This window comes from Diospyros lotus, chromosome 2, assembly GCF_014633365.1.
Source record: "Diospyros lotus cultivar Yz01 chromosome 2, ASM1463336v1, whole genome shotgun sequence".
Taxonomy (NCBI): domain Eukaryota; kingdom Viridiplantae; phylum Streptophyta; class Magnoliopsida; order Ericales; family Ebenaceae; genus Diospyros; species Diospyros lotus.
Window position 1 is genome coordinate 5,015,062 of NC_068339.1, and position 26,442 is coordinate 5,041,503.

A 26,442-nucleotide genomic window follows, 5' to 3' on the forward strand; every position below is an offset into this window, starting at 1 on the left:
TAGGATAAAAGGAACGTTCAGCCTACCATTTTGGCCGAAACTTTCGGGACTTATCATGATGATTCATAGCAAATTCAAGATACCTTGGCCATTCAAAAGCACAGACCAGGTCCTATATAAATCCCAAACCTAAGTTGATTCTGCACATCCTCCATGCCAAACAAATTGAAGGCTGCAAAAATGCTACCATTTATAAGTTTCTTTCCAACACAGTCCCCTACAAGGACAATTTCTTGCCCAAGAAAATAAAACCGAACTTTTAACTTAGGGTCCATCAGTTCTTGCCAGGAAACCTGGAAACAAAGATTAAATCGCATGAATGCAAAGCTTCAGGAAAACAAATATTAAGGGTAAAACTCACATTTCACCCCACCTTATGAATACATGCAAAATTCCATTATCCTGCCAAGTTATACAAGTCCTGCATTGGACACTCAAATAGATCATCCAGGGGCAGAACCTGGAATATACTCCGATAATTTGATTCACTGCCAAGCTCACTGATTTCTCAACGCAACGCGTTCTACCCAACAATGAAGTCTTTACATCGCATCAATTGGTCTAGCACAATTATAATGCCTGCAGTTTAATCAACATCTCAAATACAAGGAACCACACAATCAATGTAGACTCTAAATGGGACTTACTGATCCGTGACAATAGCTGAGAAGGTCAATTGTGCTATAGACCAAATTATGCGGTGTCGGACCTCGTTGTGGAGTAGACTACAGCGAGGATCAGTGAGCTTGGCAGTAAATCCAATTATGTTTGTCTACAAGTATGGTGATAACTTGGCTTAGCCTACTAATGCATCTGCAGACACTATGAGAAATCAAGCAACAAGATCAACTTCGTCACGACCAGGAGGTACCACATCTAACCTCATCATACTCCGATACTCATTTGGAATGGGTGCCCCTGCTTGCACACACAGCTCAACCACAGCAGGAGCCTTGCCATAATACCTTTTCAGGCCGTTATCCAACACAGGAGCATCTGGATCACGGACATGCCATACATAGTTGGGACCCACAAGATCATGGATAGTTGCTTCTTGCCATGCATGCAAACCATTGCGAGACTGATGCTTCGATGCCTTACACATTCGCACCTTGTGTCCCTTGGGACCCACCTGAACCTCGGGACAATATCCACAAGTCTGAACACTGTACTTCTCCATGATCTTCATTGCTCCAGAGATCATCTCAAACCATGAGTATAATGTCATAATACTTAAGTCCCTCAAGCTTTTCCCTTCCTCGCAGACAGAATGATCATTGGAAATGACAAAACCATCCGTGTTCGCATTGCTTGTAGTTCGTTCATTCTTTCCCCAATAACTAATTTCTGGCAGAGATTTGCCCTCCTCTGAATATAAATTTCTATCTATTTCCTCTTTTTCTGCTCCCAACTCAAAATCTACAATTCTACCTTCAATACAGTAAACAGGTTTTACTCTTCTCTTTGTAGGGTACTTTTTAAGGTCCAGACCAGCTTGTATGCACAACTCCACAAGAGCAGGGAGCTGGGGCACAGATTGCCTTTCATCATGCCCAACCCTTGGCTTTCCAACACGGTCATAAAGATGGAAGCAATGAGGGACGTAAATAACATCTTTGCCCCCTCCCCTTCTCCACTCATGAGTAGCACTTCGGACACCACTTTTTGGGCCAGTGCATGTCCTGATTTCATGGCCCACATGACCAACATGAATCTCAAAACAATACCTGACCAAAAGAGAAAGAATGTTGCAAGAATTTAGCATATCTAAGGTCTGACTTACAAAGTTCCCCTACTACTTCACACATGGTAGTCAGGAAAATATGGCAATTTATGCTTGCTAGGAAGCACTATCTTTTTACTGAATCTGCAAACATACCCTGCCACACACCTATTGAGACGTATTGAATAACAAATATTTGTCATTCCAATATGAATTAGTTCCAGCAAGAAATTTCCACAATTTTCTCACAAATGCATATCTTTTGGCTGTTGCACTAACCATTTTCTTCTTTTAAACAGAACTTTCAAAAAGCATTTGTCAACTCAATGAGGGCCGAATTCCTAAATAAATGCAAGGAGCCGATTTCTCAAAAGTTTCTTGAAAAAACAGGGAAAAAAGAGCCTCAACATTGATAAGCAAGGTGGATAGTTGTGACACACTAAATTTTGAGTGCATTTGTTTTGAAATTTCATTTACATGTTAGCTCTAATTCTAATGTGAGTGAAGACTGTGTTTTTGTTAGTTTTCTAAATGAGAATGTTTTGCGACAAATGCTTTGAGAATAGTTTCTAAAAGCAACGTGGTTCCCATTTTCAAGCAATTGTCTCTCATACCTCTAGTTTGGAGGAAGAGGAAGGCAGAAAATAAAATTCCATATATAACCAAAGATCAATATTCCTCGGGGCCCGTTTGGTTGGATAGAAGGGTTTTGGTTCCATTTGTATGTTTGGTACAGTCAACAATGGCAAGACCATTCCATTCCTTTATTATGTTTGGTACACAAGAATTTTAAAGGAATAGAATGGAAAAAATAACCAGATGACAAACATGCCCCCATAAATATGTGTGTGCGCGCGCGCCTATATATACATACATTTATTTATATTTATATTCTAAATTAAATTCCAAAACTAGGATTTAATTGAATATAACTTACACTTAATAAATAAATGAAATATACTTAAAATGAAATAAATAAAATAAAAGCAAAACTATTTTGAAGACTAGGGTTTGGGGATCCAAATGTAACAAGGAAACGATGAGGACCGGCAGTGGAGACTGGTGGCCATTGGTGGAACAGAAGCGACGGTGGTGGTCACAGTGGTGTGATGTGATGTGATGCTCACCAGAATATAGAGGTGGTGATGGTGGCAGTTCCGCAGCCACAAACACAGAGAACGGGAAGGACAGAGAGAGATTGAGAGAGGCAATGGAGGCGGTGGCTGGCGCCTTGAGGTAGTGAAGCAGATGGCGAGATCAGAGAAGACAAGGACGACGATGGAGGTTGCGGTAAGGACGGTGGCGATCGAAGGCTCTGTTTGCGGTGGCCTCGCTAGATTGAGGAAAAGCAAAGACGAAGAAGACGGTGGCGATGGCGTAGGAAGAGGAGGTCGGCAGTGGCAAAAACGAAGGAGGGATGGCTAGAGGTTTTTCCTTAGGTAGGTAATTTCTTAAAATTATTGAGGGTAAATTAGTAATTGTGGTGTGGATACTAGGGAATGGGTATGGGAAATTCTATTTGCAACCAACTGTTTTGCTCTTCACAGCCAACTTCTACAATTTCACAATTATTTTCCAAAAATACCCTTGTACACAGTCATCCACTTGCATCGTTCATCACCAGCCATCATCGCCGGCGGCCCAAGTTCCCACCGGCGACCGCCATCATCTCCCACCTCCCACCCAACATCGCACCCACTCTCTCTCCCTCACCGACGTCGCTCCCACCAAACCCACTTTCCTCTCTCTTTGGCGTCGCTCCCACCGAACCCACTTCCCTCCTCGCTCTCTCTCGTTGGTATTCCTCGAGGCTGCCATCATCGCACCCGAACCCACCCTGGAAGCGACGTCAACAGGAGAGAGAGAGAGTGCAATGATGGGTGAGAGGTGGAAGCTGATGGCGGTCGTATTCTTTGTGGCGCCGGTGGGAGCTTGGGCCACCGACAATGATGGGTGGCTGCAAACAAGGGTAAAAATGACACTTTTTTAAAATGTGGATGCAGATAGCAAAAAGGTTGGTTGCATATAGAATTTTTCAATGGGTATTCGTATTCCCTGGGGAATGGGAATTCCATTCTATAGTTTGTAACCAGATTCTCAACCCATTGGCCACCATTCTGTCCACCCAAACGGGGTCTTAGTTTTCTTTTAAAGGATCAAATAACTAGCTAAGAGTGGTAGGTCCTGACAGAAGATATAGTCTCATAGACAATGCTCAACAACAAAGTACCTAGTGGAAATTCAAATGAACTGAGAAGCATCGAATTCATAAAAGAAAGGAACTAGTCTAAAAACTACCTGCATCGTTGGACAGGAATCACATTGACGAGCTTCGAAATCCCAAACCGAACCGTTTCCCAAGCCTGGTAGACTCGGTGAGCTACCCCGACGAGTTCGGGAACGAGTAGACCATTGTCGGGAGGCTCTTCCAGCATTCGACAAGGCTGAGCCTTTCGAGTGGCTCTCTCCTCTTTTGCCTTCCGAATCAGAACCTTCATCGGCGTCGGGTAGGGTTTCCTCTCCGACTTGCTCCTACGCGGCTTAGGTACGTCCGCGTACAAAGCATCCTCGCCTTCTCCTGTTCCAATAGTTAGGGTTCTGAAATCAAGTCTCACCGAATCGATTATTCTGCCATTCAGGGAATTGAAACGAAGGAATCCTGATAGTATGCTTCGGCACTGCATAAAATTTTGGTGCTAGACTGGAATCAGATTTTCCGGAGATTGAAATTTTATTTTGAAAACGGATACGGAATGCTGTTGGAAACAACCAAAATCGGAGTAAAGGAAAACTCAAGGAATAAAAAGAGGAACCAGAATAGCGTTCCCACCGCCATTTGAAGATTGAAAATGGTCGCCGGAGAAGTGAAACGGAAGGAAAAGAAAAGCCCTTAACCGGATTTACTCCTTGCCAGTAGAAAGCGAAGCGTCGTCAGCCTCTGCTTCTGCTTCTGCGAAGGACGTCGGCCGCAGGACGAAGCTTTCAGCTACGGTCCTCGCCGGCGTTAATCTTCTCTCTGCCGTCGCGCGGCCCATCTCTCTCTCTCTCTCTCTTCCATTGAAGCTTTCTATTCTGGACGCGTCCTTGTTCCCTTTCCGAATTTCACTAGCATATGAAGAAACAAATGGGCCATAGCCCAGCCCTTTATGGGCCACGTGGTCCATTTATTCAAGAATCAATACTTTATACCCTTTGCCGAATGTATGCTTCTTGACCAGGGCAGGGCCCTTGGCCAAAAAATTCATTAAGGATAACGAAAATTTGTTGGGAGTAGTGAAATTTTAGTTTCACCTCTACTAATCTTAAATGATCAAAAGCAAACAAGGAATTATCAAAAGCAAATAGGGGTAGTGAAATTATAATTTCACCCTCAATCACCCTGTTCTACTACCCTCACTAAACAAATGATTTAATAATGCAAGTTATTGTAGGAAATATTTTCTTCAACATCCTAACCAAGAAAGTTGAATTTCTAAAGAAGAGATCTCACGAAATGAATGGTATATAAATGATATAGAAACTAGGGTGGTTTCCACCTTGAAATTATGTTTGCTTTATAAATTCAAAAGAATATGTAGACAGAAATAAATATATATATGTGTGTGTGTGTGTGTGTGTGTGTGTGTGAAAGCATACCAAATAAAAGCCAAAAACTCTACCCCGCACAGCCTGGAAAACAACAGAGATTGCTCTGCTGCATTCACAAAATGGCAAGAGAGATTACAGTTTATAGATTAACATTGAAATGAAACAATGAGAACAGAATTAATCTACATATGCAGTACATTACATGATTGCAAACATCCAAAACTTTAAGCCTATCAAAGTTGTCCCTAATTTAGTTGTGAAGCGAAAACTTCTACAGAACCATGAATATTGTAAGCCAATTTGGTCATGTTCTCGTTTCAAAATTGATAAAAGAGGCATGTTTGTCTAGTGCCTACCATGCAATGCCTCCCCAGCAGTTAGTTGGATTTGGAATTTTAAAAAAAAAAAAGAAACTTCATCTCAATCTGAGTCCGCCGAGGAACCACAAGAGTTCAAGCTGTTAGGAGAGTTCTCTCCATTTACAGAAGTGGACAGGCTGCCCTGCTGACGATTCTCGTTGAAATCATTTTGAGCTTTGCTTGCCTTTGATCGGATATTGGTGGGAATGGGGAATGGCTCCTGCAGGGAGTAAACAGACCGACACTGGTTAAAAAGATCAGGGCCCAAGAAACACTATGCTGTGTTTCAATTTCTGCCTCGCAAATAATAACAGTAACTGTTTGCTAGCCAACTGTTTTGTTATGGGGGTACCTTAGAAGTGTGAAACCCCAAATTGGGATCCTAATAACTTTCTTAGTAGCATGTTTACCCAAGTATATAGTACTAAACAGAGAGCCGAATCACCTTCTGATGTTATTTTGGGGAGAGGGAAATAGATTAGCACCATTGACATAAAAATGGTTGACAATTGATGAGCCAATCATATATGGAATATCCTACCTGTTGACCGGCATTTGGACCTCCAGTGCTGAAAAGAATAGGGCGGCAACGTTTATCCTCATTCATCAAGCTGGAGTTCTGGAAATGAGCAATCAGAGCAGCTTTCCCTTGAATTCGAGCATATGCAAGAGCAGTCACCTTTTCACTGTTGAACTTCTCCCATTTTTTGCCACTAAATGCCTAGAGGAGAAAGTATACTTTTGCCCGTAAGTACAGATGTGAGAATTTCTTCCAAGTGGAAAAGTTATACATGCAACATTCTCACAGCACATTGATCAAACCTTATGGAAAGGAATAATTTGGAGGTGATCAATCAAGTTGATGAATGCGTAACCAACATTGCATTTGTTCTGTTCAACAAAAGGCCAAGAAAAAAGAAAAACCAAAGAAAAAGAACAGTTGATAAAACTAAATTATTAAACACTGCTATTGAATAAGAAAAGGACAGAAAGATAATTAAGTAGAAAATAACTTACCTTAAAATCAATTGGCAAATAAATAAAATCATAACTTCCTCTACAGTGTTCATCAATGGTAGCCAGAAGCATTTTAGAAGTATACCTGCATTGGCAGTCATATTTAAATTAAAACTATGAAAGCATCTTGCGCGATGAGCATAGTTAATCAAAAGTTAGGAACACAAAATTTATAAGTTATCAAAAACTTCTTACATTGATTGTAACTTTATACAGAAATGAACATGGACAGAGTTTATCACAACAAATGGCATTGCAAAATTATTTTCAATTCCTGGTAATCTTACTTCAACAAGTAATAAAGATGATCAGACATGACCAAAGCAAGATTACAGCAATCTTAAAAGATAAAATTTTAATTATTAAACTATCCTAGGGCTGTTGTTTGATGATGGTAATCTGTTTGTTTCTTTTTTCCTTTTCTTTTTCTTTTTTTTTTCGGGGGGGGGGGGGGGGGGGGGGGCACCGAATAAAGCTGCCAAAATATTTGAAATTGGAAAATTTTAGTTGAAATGACAGTACACAATCAAATATGTATAATCACATATCAACATGATTATTCTTTAAGGGAAAAAAAAAACAGTTCATGTAAAAGCAATTTCAAGCACTAGCGTAAATATAGAAGAGAGAACTGAAAATAATAGTCAGAAAGGAAAAATATAAAATAAAATAAAAAGATAAACAGCAGGATTTTTCAATCATATACTTGTTGGGGATATTCTTTATCATCAGTGTTGTTCGGCTGTCTTCTCCACGCAATATGCGATGGATGTCAAGTTCAAACTGCTTCTTGTCAGTTTGCTGATTAGCACTGTGCTGATTTCTTCGGTGTGAGAAGGTTCTTCCACAATTAGAAGGAGAAGCAAGTGTGGTTGGAAATGATGAAACCATTGTTCGACCACAGGAAATGTGAGACATCTGATGAGGAGAATGCAATGCATCATTTGAAGACTTCTCCATGCAATTTCTTAGAGTATTAGAAAAGATATGGGAAGGTCTCCCCAGCAGTTGCAATGGGAAACTACCAGCGAAATCCTCACTTCTAAGAGAATCCAAGCAAACAGCCAAATCTTCAGGAGATTCCCTTGTATAGGAATGTTGTGTATTCCAAAATGGGGGCCTAATGCATGGAGCAGATCCAACATGAAGGTGGCGTGGAGGTGAAACTGTGTTCAGCACATCAGGTGAAGTTCCAAAAGGTCCAAGCAGTTGTTTTGAGCAAGGAGCATTAACACCATTGGAAAACAAGGGAAAATCTGGCCAAACCATGGGACTCGAGGGATGATGATGGCACAAAGTGGAGTTGCTCCAATGATGTCCATTAACAGGATGGGTGGCATTGCTAAAAGGTCCAGCAACTGCAGAGAAAAGGCATGCTATGAGGACCACTTTTTTGAACCATGAACAATGAAATGCTACAACTTCTGGAACAAAACCATGTATAATCACATTCTTATGGGTCATTGCTTAAATCATCATCTCAAAATATTGATGCGTCCAAATTTTACTCTCAAAATCTAATCAAGATAAACACCCACAGCACTAGAGTAACTAATAGATACCACTTGATTATTTCAGTTTGTGTTGGTGTGTTATGATGAATATCATTGTGCTTTTTTGCATTTCAAATGTATGTGCATTCTACTATTTTGTTATTTCCATGCTTCACAATCTCTTTTGGATGGAACAAATTAAAAATTATCCACCCATGCTAAAGCTTTAACAGTAGCAAAGTTCATGGTGATCCGGCTAGTTCATTGAATATAGTTGGACTAAATATCCATGTAATTTCATGCTGTAAATACTACCTTCAACAGCAACAACAAAAAAAAGAGCATAAACTGAAAATATGCACAAAAAGTCTTTGCACTTACCCCACTCTTCAAGTTCCATCGGTTGCCAATTCAAACTCCTAGTACTGGTGTGTCCACCAATCTTCTTATCTAATAATCTTGCACCAATTCTGCCAACCATGTTGGCAACAGTATTTGGAGACTCGCAGGGATTAGAAATATTCTGACAATCAAGGAAGGAATAAGGATGGCAGCTCTCAAAACATTTGTTGCCAAATTCTACTTGACCCAGAGATTGGCTAGGTTTATGAGGGCCAAACTGATCACTGGCAGATGCCATTCTCGGTGGATACCGAAAGGTATCCAGAACACAACTCCCATGACTGAGTGCCTTTTCAGATAATGCACTTGCAGATTGTAATCTCTGGACAGAGCCATTACTGAAGCAACTGACTGTAGTATCTCCAAGTGGAAAGGTAGCTGTACATGATAGTGTACGGTCAGGAACATGCATAAAGAGCAGAGGCAACATAATCTAACTTAACATGCAAATTGGTACCAGGAAGAACCCTACACATGGTCTCTGATAATGACAAGTCATTAGAGCTTCTGGACTGACCAGATTCATCTTGCTCCAACTCAGAGCACTTATTTGAACTACATAAAAAGTAATATACATCAATAGAGTTGCGGAAAAGAAAGTGTGAAAACAGAATTACTTAACATCAATAAGGCAAGGTGGCATTCAGCAAAAAACAAATAAGGCAAGGTGATAATGGAATACAGTACCACTTTTCAAGAAACAAAGCCATTTGAGAAAGGGAAATAGAAGCTGAAAAGTACCAGTGTCTAGCATCTTCAGGACAGTTTAGTTCAAGCTTGATCTGCTTCCCGGCAATATTACACTTGTCCAATGCCTGACAAGCAGCTTCTGCAGCTCTAACATCATAGAACTCTATAAACTTGTGATGACATTTGCAGAGAGCTTCACGGATCTGCCAACCACAAAGAATGTTAAGTCACTGTTAGCTCTAAAAGTTTAAGTAGTTAGGGAAGGGTTAGAGCAATATTGACAACAACATATCAAGCCTTAATCACACGTAGGTGGTGTCAGCTATATTAATTCTAGCTTACTAATCATTTCTATCAATGGCCATATCTTCTACAAGGCCTTATATTATACCTAAAGTCTCCCAGACTTCATTTTCCAAGACCTCTTTTGATAAAAACTTGTTTCATTCCATCCACTCTCCTCGCAGAATCCCCTACTGGGTTCTTCTACATTCTAAAATGTTGCTCCTTGAGCTTCCAGCAATATATTTCAAGTTTTTCAACACCTCTCCTCAAGCGCAACCATGATTTTGCACGGGGGAAGACTAAGCCAAGATGCACTTATACAAATAGAATAAGAATGCATAACAAACAGGAACAAAGAGGAATAAATACATATAGCAAGACTAGAAACCTAGTGCCTCTTAGAACCATGCCATTGCCACCACTAGTTCAAAACGCTTGAACTGTTAACTGCCCAACAATGCACATCTACCTTTTCAAGAATAACATGCAATGTCACAAGTTTCATAAACCATTTCAGTAAGGAAAGTAGAATTAGGTAAACATACTTCCTTGATTTCTCCATAAACGCCAAAAATTTGGTGAAGGGCATCAGTCGCAATAGAAGAGTTGATATTAAACACAAAAATGGTTCCATGGTTAAAATCTTTCCATGAAGGATTATCCTACATTAACAAGCCAAAATTACCAAGTCAAAAATGAAAAGATTGTGCCAAAACAGAAGGCAAAGCAAAGAGTAGAAAAAGGACAAAAGAAAATGATACAGGCATTATGAGTGGACTACCAGACTGCACCTTTGGAATTGAGTAGTGAATATCAAGTCTCCAATGCCCCAACATTTTATTATTAAGATTTCTCATTGCATTCCTAGCAGCCCTTATATCAAAATAAGAAATCAGGGCAATCCCGCGATGCTTACATGCAGTACAGAGAGTTTGGACATCCCCATATTTCTGAGAGAACAAGATAAATTGTCAACAGAGATAGCATTTCTAATCAAAGTGACCAGTTTGTGCAAAACTTCTGATTCATGCATTAATTAGGCTTGAAGAAGAGATAATGAATTCTTCCAAAAGAATAACGTCAGGATGACCTAATACATACCTCAAAAAGAGCCCTTAATTCAAAATCTTCAACATTGCAATTGATGTTCCTCACAGAAAGTGTTCTGGAAGGGTGTTGACCCAAAGAATCTTTACTTGCATAAAATCCATCAGAACTGCTCCAACAACTAAGAATTCCCCCACCTGACTTGGAATTTTTTTGAACAGCACAAGACCCATTATCTACTTCTAGCTCCATGCCTCCAACACTGCTAAAAAGATCAACGTCTTCAGCATCATTTCCTCTGTTGGCATCAGCAATATGGTCCAATTCATTAATAACTCCAGAAAAGAGATCATCCTCATCTGGAAGAAGATTTCCTATGATTTTTGAATCAATTTCTTCTGTGGACCCAAGAAGTTCCACTTGCTGAATGCAAGATGCTACAGCATCAGCAGATTTGTGCACTAGAACACTATTCTTGGATAAGCCCACTGCATAGGACAAGAATTTCAAACAATTGCTTAAGTTTGGGGGAGGGGGAAGGGGAACAAAAAAGGAAGCTTAAGAGACTTAGTGAATACAATAGAATTTAACAATTCCTCAAAATCAATCACAGAATGTAAGTAAAACATTAATAGAGACAAAATGAAGATTTAGAGGGATAGTGTGATTTTAATTCCATAAATGCATGACAAGGATCCAGTAGCAGACACTACTTGTGAAAGTTGTATAGAAGCAAAAAGAAAGAATGCATATGACAGAATTATTGATGAAGTTCATGGGATGTGGGCAGTCAATTGCAGCCTGATACTCCATTAATGAGATAGCCTTAACAATTATGAAAATAATAGCAGTAAAAGCACCACTCAGAGATCATCAAAATAATGAGAGGACACACAACTTGGTTAGACTTAGACTCTCTCTTGTCACCAGTCCAGACCAAGCTCCCAAGAGCAAGGAGAACGACCTCGACAAAACCCATAACTCCGCTCTCCAATCATCAAGTCTCTAGGACTCTTGTATTGAGAAGACATAGACTCTACCTCAACCTAAGTTGTTGAAGTCAAAGATCAACTTCAAGAGAGCTCAACATGGCAGAGGCAACTTACTTGAAGGCCTCACCTCTCTGTGGCATATGAAGTACAAGAAAACATCAATTAAGTCAAGCGTCAATCAGGGCATAAGAACACTCACGCATAGAGTTCTATTGGTCGAGCTGGGTGTTCCAAGAATCAATTAGGTCTTGAAACCTGGAGGGTGAGATTATGCAAACTACACGACACCTAATGCTGTTAGCTCTTGCAGAACAATCATGGGAAGCTGATCCTTAAAGTTAAACAACAACAAACAAGCCTTAATCTAACTAAGCATGGTCAGCTGTATAGATTCTAGCTTGCCAATCATATCTATCCATTACCATAACCATATCTTCTATAAGGTCATTAATCCCATGTTATGACATGAGTTCCCCACCAAGTTTTCCTCAGTCTTCCTTTAACCCTTTCACTAGAAACTTCTTTCATTCTGTTGCCTCCCCGTTCAAGATTAATATTTGGAATTACATCCTAGAGGGTCTGACCCTGAAATGAGAGAGTAGAAATTCATGTGCCACTGTAACAGGCAGGGACTATTCACATGGAAATTCAACTGTCAAAGGAATCCATTCTGGAGATCTTGAATAGTTGACATGAAGGTGATTTGGCATGTACCTCAGCATACATGATAGATTCACCCATAACTTCAAAACCATTTCTACAGCTATCAAACTGTTGAGGTAAGAAATTCAAATGCATTAGTTTCTTGTCTAGTGAGAAACTTTGAAATCAAACATGTTTTCTACAACCACTTTGCAATCCATGCTCAGTTACATATAGAATTCACGTTATGATAGCAGTAATTTGTGCTCATGGATGTCATAAAGTAGAATCAGATCTACCCATGGTTTTATTTATATGGACAATAGAATCAACATTTTGAAACCACTTGATTTCCCAGCCTAGCAAAATTTTTTCAAGTACCTCTAAATTCATTCTTCATCCTATTCAATATTTAGGAACTACTTTAAACTCAATCCTTATGAATCATGATAAGCATTTCTTATAACCACCAAGCAATCCACCCTGAGTGAGAACATATTGGAACCTGTGTTTTGCAGAGAAAAGTATGTTCATGGATATGAAGAGAGTCCAGACAATACAAGTGCATCTATAGCCATGTAGGCAGCATACAGAAATATGTGCACATGCCATTACATGGTAACTTCTCTATTCAGAAGGTCCAATACATATTCATAAAATTAAAACAAGTCTACAAGAGTTGAAATAGCCAAAATGGACCGGTTAAAATCTAATTATTTGTTAACACACACAGACATGAGTAGGCTTGCAGATGCAGCAGGCAACACAGTAAGGAAGAATAAAACAAAACAAAAAAAAGGGGGAGAAGTATAAAGATCAGAAGAAGAAAAGAAAGAGTATGCAGAATAACATAAATTGATGCACACGTTGGGTTTGGGCAATGAGCACTATGTTGACAGTAAACAACTTGATTTATGTGAGCTTGACAATTGCATTTCACAAGCATGCCTTAAATGAGCTGAACAAAATGGAAAAGGAAAGAGAAGAAGAACTGTCAGCATGACATTGGGGACGCATACCTTGGCAGTAGTGGGTACCTTTTGGCTTCCAAAATCCAAACTTTTTCTGCCATAACAATCATTCATCAGAGTGAAAGCTCTTCAAAATTTTGAAACAGAAACCATCTCAAGTAATTAAGTAGTTTGTAGGAGAATTAATGGAGGTCAGGCCACATACTAATTAAAGCATCATAAACAATGAGAATTCGAAAATTTTATATGCATCAGAGAATAAATACCTCGGAAGGAAAGGAAGTTTCTTCAAGGAAGCAAGACGACGTGGACAATCTCCTCTGTCCCATTGTTTCAAAAGGCATTGTGTGACTTTTGTACAACAGAAATCAAGAAAACAAGACATCGAGAACACCCAGCATCATCACTTGCCAGCCAGGTCCAGAACGGAGGGCCCCTTGTTTTAAAAGAATTCAAAGGGTTTCACCAGCATATGTATGTGCCATCTGACCACCAAACCATATAGTAAAACATAGATGAGAACAAATATGGGAATCAAATGCGACTTATAAAATTTTATGCCAGGCAGTCACCCTCCTATAGCCTTTTCTCACTGAGCCCAGAAGACAAAAAAGAACATATACCCAATAGAAAATAACCGGTCAACAAGAAGTTACCAAAGAACCACTTTGTATATACATTTGAAACCTAGATCGCACAAAGACAATTGGATCAAGTTACCATAGAATGAAGCCATTAACCAACCTGTATTCTTTATTTTGCTATAACTAGAACCCAAACCATGATGAAAACCACTTTCTCACCAACCATTAACCAAAAGCAACTGCACATTTTGATCCATTAGGAGTAGGTTTAGAAAACTAGTAACCCAATTGAGCGGCGTATATCAGCTGAAGTGGGACCTAAAAAGTTTTTTGTCTAAAAAAGATCAAAATTTTAGGACTGGAAATTAATTTTGAATGTATTTTCTCGGCAAAGAAAAAGAGATCTATAGAGTAAAAGAGTGGGGGAACTTTTCTTTTTATTTTAAAAAAGAGCAAAAAGGACGTCAGGGACTGATCATGAAGAGCAAGCCCTTAGCTCAGCTGTCCTGTAAACAGGAGAAAAAAGCTAACTCGGTTTAAAATTATGCATTATCCATTTGTCCTTGTGAATTCTAAATGTTAAAAGACGATGATGAAACTTCAAAAAAGCGTAATTCCACATTCTCTTCGTTGAGATTCGCAAACTCCTTTTACATGATTACATACATCATAAAAATCAAACTCTGCCAAAATACGTATAATTGGGAGGAGAAGAAAATATTCAAACCAAAAAAAAAAAAAAAACATGTTTTAGGATCTTGATCCCATCACCTTCAAAACCAAAAAAGAAAGTAAATATACCAAAAAAAAGGAAACAAAAAGTGAAATATAAGTCCATTTCCGAAAACAGTAACGGACTAATTTCTTAACCTGAGAACGCAGTGAACCCCCCCAATCATACAGTACTTCCGTACTACACACTTCGTGAACTATCGTCCAGGTTGAATTTTAGAGAGAGAAAGAGAGAGACAGAGAGAGAGAGAGAGAGAGAGAGAGAGAAATTACATGATCAACAGACGAGTGCACTCCTCTCCATAGGAAGGTAGCTTTACATACATACGTATATAGGTATGTATGTCAAAAGATGTATATACAAAATTGTCTCCAACTTAATCTCTCTCTACTTTCTCATTCACGAGCAAATTCCCAAAATTAACTAATAAAACAGCCCCATATAGTTCCCTCCAGCTGCAAAAAAATCCGTCGTGTTGCAGAGCTCAAGGCGCCGGAAGAAAGTGAATTTCCGGCGATCATGACGACAGATTCCAGCGTGGCCCTTCCAACAGAGAGAGAGAGAGAGAGAGTTGTCAGTTTGGGGTTTTGAATTAAGGACAAAAGCGAGAACAAACAGGCGGGCTTTGAGCCTCCACCAGTTGTTTGGATTATAACGGCTGAGTAGCGTCAGTAATAAGATATCCCGGGGATATCCTGTTCCTATTCTCCTGCACCTCCCGCATGTTTGGCACCGCATCGTAAGTAACGCCGTCTGATGAACGTCGTTTCTTTAATGCACCTTTTGCCGTTAGGCAGTTGCAAAGGGGTTGTTGTATCACATCATGCATGCGCATGGAAAGTGTGAGCTCCGGATCTTGTCGTCCAATTAAATCTTTTTAGTTGTTTTTAATAAATGAAAAACTATATAATATTTTTAATAAAAATATTAAATTGCCACTTCATCAAATTTGTATTTATAGTAAATTTATTATTATATTTTTATTTTTATCATCACAAATAATAATTTTTAATTTCTGCTATAAAATTCCTTCTCTTCTTTAATATTTTTTATGTGACTTCTTGTTAAAATAGTAAGATTTTTTTGTCAAGGGAAATACCTCCGGGTTCATAATTATCTCAATATCTCAGGAAAACAACCAATAATAGTAAAGACATTGTTCACTAAAGAATCAAGCCAAAGTCGCCATTTAGCTCAAGTCCAAGATAGATACCTAACAAATACATCTTAACAAACTGACTAGTAATTTTAATATTTTGCTCAACGAGGATTTCTCGGGAGGTCACCCTTGGATTCCTCGGCCTCAACCATCACTCCGAAGTTCATGGGGGCAAAGATTATCCCGAGCCCCTTAAAAATTGATTACCATATTCATTCCATCAAGATCATGGCTCCATAAGGGACGGAATCTTTATCACGAAAGTTCGAAATGAGAAGTCTTATCTTGACATAAATTGAGGGAGTCACCTTATAAGTTCAAGCGATCAACATAGGGAAGAGGAGGATCTTCTTCTTTAATTTCAACTAAATACTCTAGTTTTAATCCTGCGAACTGACCTGAGTGTTGAAGTAATCACAGGGGAACGAGCCCCCGACTCTTTTTGTAGGTATTTGGTCCGAGATAAAAGAGGGTGATTGGTTCTGCAGCATCATTTTTTAAATTTGTTCTTAAAATTAAAATTAATTTTCAAAATTGCTTAAAAGAAGTCTTTTTCCAAAACGTTCTTTAAAAAAAAAAAAAAAATGATTATGACGTCATGTTATTGATATATGTAATTAATAGGGAGAGGGTGTTCGGATAGGAAAAAGGGGGAGTTTGGTGCCATTTGGTGAGAAAATTTAAGGCAAATTGTGGATGCCTTTTTTCTCATCAGTCCGATGGCGACCACAAATTAAACGTCTTTGGCCATGTCATGGGGCGTGCACCAAATATGTTTTTATAATTATTTTAAAAAGCCAACCCATTTTAAGAATTAAAACAAAATATGCTGGTTTTTTGCTAGTAAGTTGGATCAAATTAAAATTAGGAGCAGCATTAGTTACTGTGTTTTTCATAAAAAGATTAAAAATGGATATAAAATGAAGTGATTGAGATAAATGGACGTCAAAATGGTGGATGGAGGGAAGTGGAAACACATAAGACCATCAGCTGGCGATAGTTGGGGAACTGGGCAGAGTAGACAGGCACTTGTTCAATCAGCCATTTGTTGAAACTACACTGCAACGACATTGCCTACCCCATTTTTGTTCATTTGCCAAACCATGTTTCCCCCTCTGAATAATGAAAACGACGTCTTCACATCCTCGGAATTCTATAAAATTTGATTTTTTTTTTTTTTAAGTAATACTATCGCTGTACTAATTTTTTAGATTTAATTTTGATACTTATAAAATTATAAATATTTTTTAAAAAAATATCCTAAATTATTAATCAAATAATTCAAGAATAAAATACTAAAGTACAACTCAAGTATAATAATACAAACCAACTACAAGAGGCTGGAAGAAAATTTAAAAATAAATCTGTATACAACAGAATTCAAACTTAAAATTCAAAATATTTCAAGATCTACATCTCCAGATTTCTACTTTACCACTAGATCAAAGTTTGAGCATCTAAATTTGTTAGTGCCCAAATCCGACAACTAATTATATGCTCTAAATTTATTTTTATTTCAATAGTATCTCACTGATTAATTTGATAAAGTGAATCTAAATTTATCGAATTCAATTTTAGTTCAAATTCATATTTTTTGAAACTTTTTTTTTTTGTGTGTTTTTTTACAAGATACATATATACTTTATATATATACACTTTTTTTTTAATAAGTTATTTAGATGTCATTTGTAATTTAAGAATTTTCTTGGATTCAAATCTAAAGGAGACCGGGATTCAAATGTTTTAATGTATTTAAAGAATGGCATTTAGTACTTCAAATCACGCGTATCGCGTAGGGGAGGGATAGACTTTGGCCCCACAGAGCTTCAACATCAGTGGAGTCGAGGCCGTGAGAGATGATGACAGCAGCGCCGCGCGCCAAGACTCAGCACCGCACTGTTGTTCAAAGCAAAGAAATGGACTAGTTTGGAGAATTCACCAGTTTTAGTAACTTTTAAATTTTTAGTACTTAATAAAATTAAGTCAATCAAAAATAACAAACATATCCCAAAATTCATCAGCGCAGTGAGTCACTGAAGTAGCAACATCCGCAAGGAAAACCTCTAATTTGATTCCAACCCAGCGCTGCTCTCACTGTAATTCTTACTTATTTTAGGCTTCGTTTATTTGAGGAAAATATTTTTTAAAAAATACTTTATTTATTCTCCTATATTTAGTATTAAAAAACAAGAAAGTCAAAAAAAATCATTTCCAATCTATAGAAAATCAAGTGTGAAATCTTTCAAAAAAACGAAATCCCACCTTGAAAAAGTAAGTCACTTTTCAAAAAGCATCATCTTCTCCATCTCTCTCTATTAAGCTCTTTCTCACTGTGTTTGCATCGATCCATCTCTCTCTATTTTCATCATATTATGTTGGCCTCTGCTTGCGTCACCGTACTACTCAGTATTTCTGTTGGGCTCTACCTCTGTTTGTCTTTGTTGAGAGCCACCTCTCTTAATCTTTGTCTACATCGTTGTACTGGACCACTGGTCATCATCTCCATTGAGTTTCATCTTTGTCCATCTCCCAAGATCAACCTCTCTCAATCTTTACTTGTGTTATTATCATTGTCGAACTCCAACTCTATCCATCTCAATAGTGATTCGTCTTTCTCAATCTTCACCTACATCGTTGTTTCCATTAGGCTTCACCTCTCTCGATCTTCATGTCTCCATTTTTCATCTTTGTCCATCTCCCAAGATCAACCTCTCTCAATCTTTACTTGTGTTATTATCATTGTCGAACTCCAACTCTATCCATCTCAATAGTGATTCGTCTTTCTCAATCTTCACCTACATCGTTGTTTCCATTAGGCTTCACCTCTCTCAATCTTCATGTCTCCATTAGGCTCCAGCTCTCTCCATCTCTATGGGCTCGGCCTCTCTTGGTATTCATCATCATTCACCTCTCAGTGTCGCCATTGCTATCTCTCTCTCTCTCTCTCTCTATTCTTCATTGTTATATATGTGTGATATTATTATGATTCAATCTTTATTAGTATTATATGTTTATTATACATTTTTATGTTTATGTTATAAATTTGATAATAAAAAAATGTAACTCTGTAAGTGACAACCAAACACTAAAAATGATTTTCTAATAACATTTTCAGGTTACAATCATGCAACAAAAAAACATATTTTAGGAAATTATTTTCTCAAGAAACAATTTCCATCAAACAAACAGAAGCTTAAAGGCCGATTACTTGTAAAGAATGTTTTTTTTTTTTTTTTATCTTTGTTTTCATATTCTTATTTATACAAAAAATTAGAGGAAAATGCAGAACGAATTATTTTTACCAAACATAAAATCAATTTTAGACTTCAAAAAATGAGATCAACGATCTGAGAAGACGAGAGACTAACAATTCCCGAAGTATTTAAAAGAAGAAGAGTCAGATGATCAACGAGGGGAGGCACAATTCGAGAAGAGAAGAGACTAACGATTCGTGAAGGAACTGTAAGAGGAGAGCTGTACAATCTGTAATCCTTCAAAGCAGGGGCTGAAGCTGAAAGGTGTGCAATGTAGAGGAGCAGCAGATGAAGGATATGAGGTTTGGAGTATTTGAGAAAAATAATCATTTTGAGCACAATTTTTAATTTTCTGTCTTTGTAAAAAGAAATTTCTAATAAACTACTCCAGTTTTCAACAACTAAACAACCCTTTGGTCTCTTTAATTAATTTGAAAAATTAAAATATATTCAACAATTTTCTAAAGCATTTAAAATAAAATAAAAATTAACCAAATTATGAGAGATTATAATAATTCCATGTGTCATCAACATTAAAATTTTCTTAGAGGGTGAACTTATACAGAACTGTCACTCTATGCATCATTCGATAGATTTATAAGTTTTTGTCTATGAGTTTATGCAAGTTTTGATCGTTAGAAAGAACAAAAAAGAAAGGAAGGCCTGCAGAGGGTGCGAATTGAATTTATTATAATAAGACGACAAAAAGGAAAGAAGCGAGGGTCCAAGTGTCAGTCACCAGTTGAAATAGCTTCCACAACTTTCTGGCCAACCAATCAGTATGAGATAACCACTCTTTCTCGCCCGCCTTGATTGGATTTTGAGTTCTCCCACTTTGGCGGAAAAAGCCCCCTCATAGTCATGCCCCTGCCCATCTCAAAAAAATTGAAAAATTTCAGGCGCCTTTCGCATTCTGAAATCATGTAAAAACACCTCAATTTTTGTATTCTCTTGCGCCCCCGCCAATAGAGATGGACAGATGGTTGCTTTATTTTGGGCTTCGCCCTACAGTGGCAACTCTGGGTCGCAGAAATCAAATAACTGGGCTTAATCAAGTAACCGTAAATTTATTGGAAAGCTTATTATGTAACACATTTTTGTTGTTATACCATTTTCAGAGGACAGAACTAGTCATTCCGAAAGACTTCATACTTCATGTGACAGAGCATATGCAGCAGAGTTTATATACGCAGCTGTTGTGTGCAGTTTAGAAATGTTGGCTAAAACATGGCATGTTGTTGTCAAATGAAGCAATGCATCTATAAGTTGCCTAGCTTTCTTGATCTGAGAATACTAGCAGGTGATACTGAGTTAAAGATCAGGAATATGGATTGCTCCAGTTGCTGCTTTGTCTTCTTTTTTGGACCCTTTCTTCCGTTTTCTCTCAGATTGGGGTTCTTTTGTTTTCAGGTCATTGCTCAACGACCTCAAGGAGGCAGCTAGGTGTTCGTTCCTATGGGCTGCAATCAAATAAGAGTGGTCTTATATTACCAAAAACAAATTTAAAATTGAAAACTTGGAAAAAGAAATGAGGAAAAAGAAATGAGAGCTTGATGTAAACTAAAGAATAGAAGAACAAGAAGCTGCATTTATCCATTTTGGGGGCAGATATCAGTTGCTCTAATTCTCACCAGAAAAGGCTCTCAAAAGGAATTGTTGTGTGCAAACAAGGGAATCCAATAAAAAAGGGTAAATTCCAAAGAGTGCCCTACGCTTAGAGTAGTCATTACACAAAATACCGATGTCATTAATGAATGTTAAATTACAATTTTGCCTTTAATATTGATAATTAATTTTAAATCTAAACATAACCACCTTGGGCAAAGGTCAATTTTACCCTTGATATAAATAACCATTACAATTAGACATCCTATGGCAAACCAAACCAGCTTTCTTCCATCTTTATTTCCTTTCCTTTCCTTTTTCTCCCTTTGATATTCTCTATCTTTGTGAACCCAGACCATATCTGGGTTCATCGGAAAGAGGCAAACTCCAATTCCCTTCACTTCGGCAAACCCCTTCCAACAAACCTAGATATCTTGCCACAAAATTGATATATTACAACATTTTCGTACAGAAAATCCCATGGGAAGAGGATGTATTAAGAGTCATATTTTCTCAATTATTAGTCACTTTAATGAGCATTTTACTTTTCAATTTATGGTCATTAAAATTCTATATAAGTTTTCTATTCGTATATTATTATCCAATACTGATTCAACTACTTTGTTATTTTTATTAGTTATCTTGAAGAAAATGAATCATGATACCTATTTATTATTAATTGAGTTATTTAGGCTTTCAATTGGAATTGAAATTTGTATTGCCAAGAATAAATGAGAAGGATATTATTCTAAACTAATAGCACCAAAAGGGTACCATTGTCATTTTTTCTACCATTTTGTTGTGTTTAATGTAATTTTCCATACATGAATGGTGCTTTTTGTAGTAAGCGTAAACCTCGGGATACAATTTAACCAAAAAGGAAGCCATCATTCCAGAGCATCATAAGTCTTGCTCCAAGCATATGTACAAGCAATAGACACACAGACAAAAAAAAGTGGCCAAAAATATAATGTTCAGTTGCTGAAGATTGAAACAACTCGTGGAAGATAACAAATGAAATAAGAGATGCCAAGATTAATATGATATTAAATACTTGTGAAAGCTGAAAAAATAACAATTAGAAAAAAATTTAAAAAAAAGTTAAAAAAATAGAATAAAAGATTAAGAGTAAACAATAACACTTGCTATTCAAATGGTAAACTCACCAGAAAGTATGACATCTTCCATGTTTACAGATTTACGACCAGCATGCTGCGCAAATAACTCAAGGTCCTTCGCTAACTGTTCTGCTTTTGAAATATTTACTTTTGTCAGTTTCAATCGGCATTGTTGCAACGGAGGGCACAATCTTGAATAACTATCTTTGACGTTACATATGCATATTATCTAATAAGTACATAGAATGTATACAAAGAATTTTACTAGTCAAAGACTTACTATTTAGCTATTATTATTATTATCAGAAACAGAAAAGTAATAGCTAATTTACTGATTTATTTCTCATTCACTCTCTCTTGAGTCATTATCTATCAACCATCAATGCATAGCGTAACTCTTCATAGCGACACGCTACACTGCCAGTGTATAGTGTTAAGTGAGCTAGGGTCGCTGCATTAGTGCTTGGATGTAGTAACAAATGAGCAAAGGTCCCCGCATTTACTTGGACAGATGTGGGTAAAGAAGCTAGTTCAACATCAAAACCAAAATAAAAAACAAAATCAAATTTAAAGTCAAGGCCAAAACCAAAATCATAGATTAAGAATTAGGTCATGGAACATAAGAACATTAACAAGCAAAGCTTTGGAAGTGGTAGATGTGATGATTAGGAGAAAGATTAATATTATGTGTCTTCAAGAGAAGAGATGGGTAGGGAAAAAAGCAAAAACCTTATCAGAAATTGAATATAAAATATGGTACACAAGAAATGATCAAGCGAAAAATGGAGTAGCGATTATTATGGATAAAAGCTTAGTAGATGAGGTAGTGGATGTAAAGAGAATAGGGGATAGGATTATTATAGTGAAGGTTGGTCTAGGAAGAATGACTATGAATATCTTTAGTACAAATACGCCACAAGCGAGGTTAGATGAGGAGATAAAAGAAAAATTCTGAGAGGATTTAGAGGGACTCATACAAATTATACCAAGAGGAGAGAGTAATTATAGGAGGTGACTTAAATGGTCACATGGGTAGAGACGGAAACGACTATAGAGAGGTACATGGAGGGTATGGATTCGAGGAAATTAATAATGAGGGTAAGTCTATTCTAGATTTTGCTATGGCATATGGGCTCATCATAACCAATACTAGGTTCAAAAACCAGAACGAACACTTAATCACATATAAAAATGTCACATCAAGCACCCAAATAGATTACTTCCTCATGAGACAAGAGGATATGTTATGTTGTAGGGATTGTAAGGTGATACCGGGGGAGTGTTTGACTACTCAACATAGGCTTCTGGTACTTGACGTCCAAGTAAGACATTGGAAGAGAAAAAATTACATAAAACAAAATCCAAGAATTAGGTGGTGGGATTTAAAAGGGGAGAAACAACTAATCTTCAAAGAAAAATTAAGGGGTAGAAGGGAATGGAATGGAGAAGGATCGGCAAACCAAATGTGGAGGAAAATGGCCACTGTCCTGAAAAGCACGGCAAAGATAGTCATTGGAAAGACAAATGGTAGAGCCCCAAACCTTAAGGAGTCTTGGTGGTAAAATGAAGAGGTACAATTGAAAATTAAAAATAAAAAAACTTGTTATAAGGCTATATATTAGTGCAACAATGAAGAAAACCTAAAAAATTATAAAGAAGCAAAAAGAGTTATTAGTGAAGCAAGGTCAAAAACATATGAGAATGTATATAAACGACTTGATACAAAAGATGGGAGAAAGGGATATATATAAATTAGCTAAAGCAAGAGAAAGAAAAACAAGGAATCTAAACCAAGTGAAATGCATAAAAGATGAAAACCAAAATGTATTAATGAATGAGGGAGTGATTAAGGAGAGACTGAGGGAGTAATTCACAAAATTATTCAATGATGGTGGGGACACAAGAGTTAGGTTAAGACATCTTAGTAACTCCGAAGGAAACGTGAGCTATACATTTTATCGACACATAAGTCCAAATGAAATAAGACAAACATTAAAAAATATGAAAAATCATAAGGCGGTAGGACCGGATAATATACCAATAGAAGCATGGAAATGCATGGGAGAAGAGGGCATCTCCTAGCTAACGAAATTATTTAACGCAATCCTTAAATCAAAAAAATATCAGATGAGTGGAGGAAGAGTACTTTGCTTCCTATATACAAAAACAAAGGATATGTTCAAAATTGTGAAAAATATAGAGGAATTAAGTTAATGAGCTATACCATGAAACTCTGGGAAAGAGTAATAGAGCAGAGACTTAGAAAAGAAACATATCTCTTGGAAAATCAGTTTGGTTTCATGTATGGTAGGTCAACAATCGAAGCATTATACCTACTGAGGCGCCTAATGGAAAGGTATCAGGATCAGTAGAAAGACCTGCATATGGTGTTTATAGATCTAGAAAATGCCTATGATAGAGTTCCTAGAGAAGTATTATGGAGGGTTTTTGAGAAGAAAGGAGTCCGAATAGCCTATACACAAGCCCTTAAGGACATGTATCACGATGCAAAGACAAGAGTCAGAACATGCGGAGAGAATACTGAACCGTTTAAAATTACAATGAGACTGCATCAAGGTTCTGCACTAAGTCCATACTTATTTGCTTTAGTAATGGATGAATTCACTAAACACATTCAGGCAGAAATGCCATAGTGTATGTTATTTGCAGATGACATAGTGTTGGTGGATGAAACAAAAGAGGGAGTGAACACTAAGCTTGAGTTGTGGAGAAACAATTTAGAATCTAAGGGATTTAAATTAAGTAGAAGGAAAACATAATATATGGAATGTAAATTTAGTAAGAATGCAAGAGTGGAGGATGTTATAATAAAATTGGAAGACCAAATCTTACAAAGAAAAGACCATTTTCGATATTTGGGATCATTGATTCAAAAAGATGGAGAAATTCACGAGGATGTCACGCATAGAATTAAGGCAGGTTGGCTAAAATGGAGAAATGCATCAGGGGTGTTATGTGATGGTAAAATCTCATTAAAACTGAAAGAAAAATTCTATAGGACAACCATAAGACCAGTCTTGTTATATGGCTCAGAATGTTGGGCAGTTAAATACCAGCATGAACAAAAGACGAGTGTAACGGAGATGAGGATGCTAAGATGGATTTGCGGCCACTAGACTAAGATGGTTTGGTCATGTGAAAAGGAGACCAAGAGATGCTCTTGTGAGGAGAGTTGATGAAATGGAACAATTAGTCAAAAAAAGAGATAAAGGCAGAACCAAGAAAATTTTGGGAGAGACATTAAAGTTTGATATGAAATGTATGAATCTAAATGAAGATATGACAAAAGATAAAAATACATGAAAGTCTAAAATTCATGTAATCGACTCCACATAATGGGATAAAAGCTACATATGTTGTCGTTATTCAACATAAAGGACTGAAATTTTTGGATGGTAAATGAGAAAACAGGAACAGAAAAAGCAATAGGAAATTTACTGATTTCTACCACTTTCCCTCTCTCTAGAGTCATTATCAATTAACGTCAATACAAATCAGTAACATTCCACTTCAACTCTTGCTGACCTTTATCTTCGACCATTCAAGATAAATGACTAAAATTTTAGGATGGTGAATAAGAAAAATCCATACAAAGAATGTAGGTTAATACTTGTTAGAAAACATACTCAAAAGGTATCTATTAATATTATAAGTGCCAAAACCCCAAGCAATTACATTAAGGGACAAAAAGTTCCCAGTTATTGTATCGGACGCAGCAGTCGGAAGGTACACTTCTTAGGCTTTTAGCCTCACCTTTTTGACATTGAGATGTGACATTAATGGTTTGCTTCTTCCTAAACGGCATAAAACAGGAAAAAGTAGGTGTTGTTTAATTGTGAAAAATAGCCCCAGTTTTCTAAAAAATAACTTAACAAAAAATGGAAGATTATAGAACTCTTTCAAATACAAAATTTTCCAAATAGAAAATGAAGATTTGGAAATGCAGTTCTCCAAATTTGAACTGGGCTTGAAACCTCCTAAAATAAGTTTTCTAAATTTTCCATACCAATTTAGAGATTTGGAAGATGAGACTTTCCACAAAATTGTCTCTATCTTCTTCTCTAACACTAGTTTAGAAAAGAAAAATAAAGAACTCTCTTTTTGAACATGTGTTTCATTTTTATAGATTGGAAATTAGCCTTCGGCACCTCTTTAACATTTGAACGCATTTTTCAAATTTTCCATGAAAAATGAAAACTAGAGATTTTGCATAAAATTGGAGATGGAAAACTGAAAAATATTTTCCACCACTAGACAAAACTTCTATGTTGCATTTTTTAGATGTATTGAGCAAGGTTTATATCATCAAAATTTCCTTTTCAAATCATAATGAGTCCATCTTCAACATCAGGTATGGTGCCTTTTGGTTGTCCTATTCAAAAGATTGAGGAATTTCTGAGTCATTTCAGTCTTAACAGTGGCCAAAGAAACGAAAGAACAAGTTTCGAAAAACATGAATTACATGAATACTTCATCTAGATTCATACAAATAAACCCATCAGATGAATAGGTCCATTGAGTAAACCTTAGGATATGCAAAAGTTATATCCTAACCCTAACACTGCAATCACAAACTAAGAATGACTGCTATGAGTGTACCATATAACAATGCACATACATATGTATATACAGAGATAGAAGTAGAAGAACCTGCATATTTGAAGGCCAAGTCAGAGATGCAGGCCACTATAGGTTGAGAAATTTCCATGTCGTTCTGCTTTGCTGCTCGAAAACATTAAACGGACTCGGTTAACAGAGT

General features: G+C 37.1%; 2 protein-coding genes across 6 annotated transcripts; both read right to left on the reverse strand.

The window, feature by feature from the left end:
• Window positions 1-173: 173 nt before the first annotated feature.
• LOC127796046 (APO protein 3, mitochondrial) lies at window positions 174-4,818 on the reverse strand. The gene is made up of 3 exons (XM_052328092.1): window positions 4,554-4,818; window positions 4,022-4,401; window positions 174-1,727 (listed from the first exon to the last, which is right to left on the reverse strand). The coding sequence occupies exons 1-3, from the start codon at window positions 4,557-4,559 to the stop codon at window positions 833-835; spliced, it is 1,281 nt and encodes a 426-aa protein (XP_052184052.1). The 5' UTR covers window positions 4,560-4,818; the 3' UTR covers window positions 174-832.
• Window positions 4,819-5,364: 546 nt separating this feature from the next.
• LOC127796047 (protein MEI2-like 4) lies at window positions 5,365-26,380 on the reverse strand. Of its 5 annotated transcripts, XM_052328096.1 has the most exons (16): window positions 26,334-26,380; window positions 21,711-21,791; window positions 19,679-19,806; window positions 13,476-13,694; window positions 13,258-13,303; window positions 10,659-11,092; window positions 10,349-10,507; window positions 10,103-10,219; window positions 9,324-9,475; window positions 9,040-9,137; window positions 8,562-8,960; window positions 7,394-8,045; window positions 6,688-6,772; window positions 6,493-6,561; window positions 6,212-6,391; window positions 5,366-5,890 (listed from the first exon to the last, which is right to left on the reverse strand). In XM_052328096.1, the coding sequence occupies exons 4-16, from the start codon at window positions 13,551-13,553 to the stop codon at window positions 5,732-5,734; spliced, it is 2,628 nt and encodes an 875-aa protein (XP_052184056.1). In that variant the 5' UTR covers window positions 13,554-13,694; window positions 19,679-19,806; window positions 21,711-21,791; window positions 26,334-26,380; the 3' UTR covers window positions 5,366-5,731. The 5 variants fall into 5 exon arrangements, with proteins under 5 accessions (XP_052184058.1, XP_052184056.1, XP_052184057.1 ...); XM_052328097.1 differs by lacking the exons at window positions 19,679-19,806; window positions 21,711-21,791; window positions 26,334-26,380 and adding an exon at window positions 14,799-15,139 and having other exon boundaries at window positions 9,055-9,137; XM_052328094.1 differs by lacking the exons at window positions 19,679-19,806; window positions 21,711-21,791; window positions 26,334-26,380 and adding an exon at window positions 14,799-15,139.
• Window positions 26,381-26,442: the final 62 nt, after the last annotated feature.

What these genes read in the sequence shown, in the direction of transcription:
- LOC127796047 (XM_052328096.1), bottom strand. Translation starts at nt 13,553, where the DNA reads ATGCCTTTTGAAACAATGGGACAGAGGAGATTGTCCACGTCGTCTTGC. An exon ending in GATGGAACTTGAAGAGTGGG is followed by an intron (nt 8,046 to 8,561) that starts GTAAGTGCAAAG and finishes TTTTCTCTGCAG; the next exon opens with TTGCTGGACCTTTTAGCAAT. An exon ending in GTCCAAATGCCGGTCAACAG is followed by an intron (nt 5,891 to 6,211) that starts GTAGGATATTCC and finishes TACTCCCTGCAG; the next exon opens with GAGCCATTCCCCATTCCCAC.
- LOC127796046 (XM_052328092.1), bottom strand. An exon ending in ATTCCTGTCCAACGATGCAG is followed by an intron (nt 1,728 to 4,021) that starts GTAGTTTTTAGA and finishes TCTTTTGGTCAG; the next exon opens with GTATTGTTTTGAGATTCATG.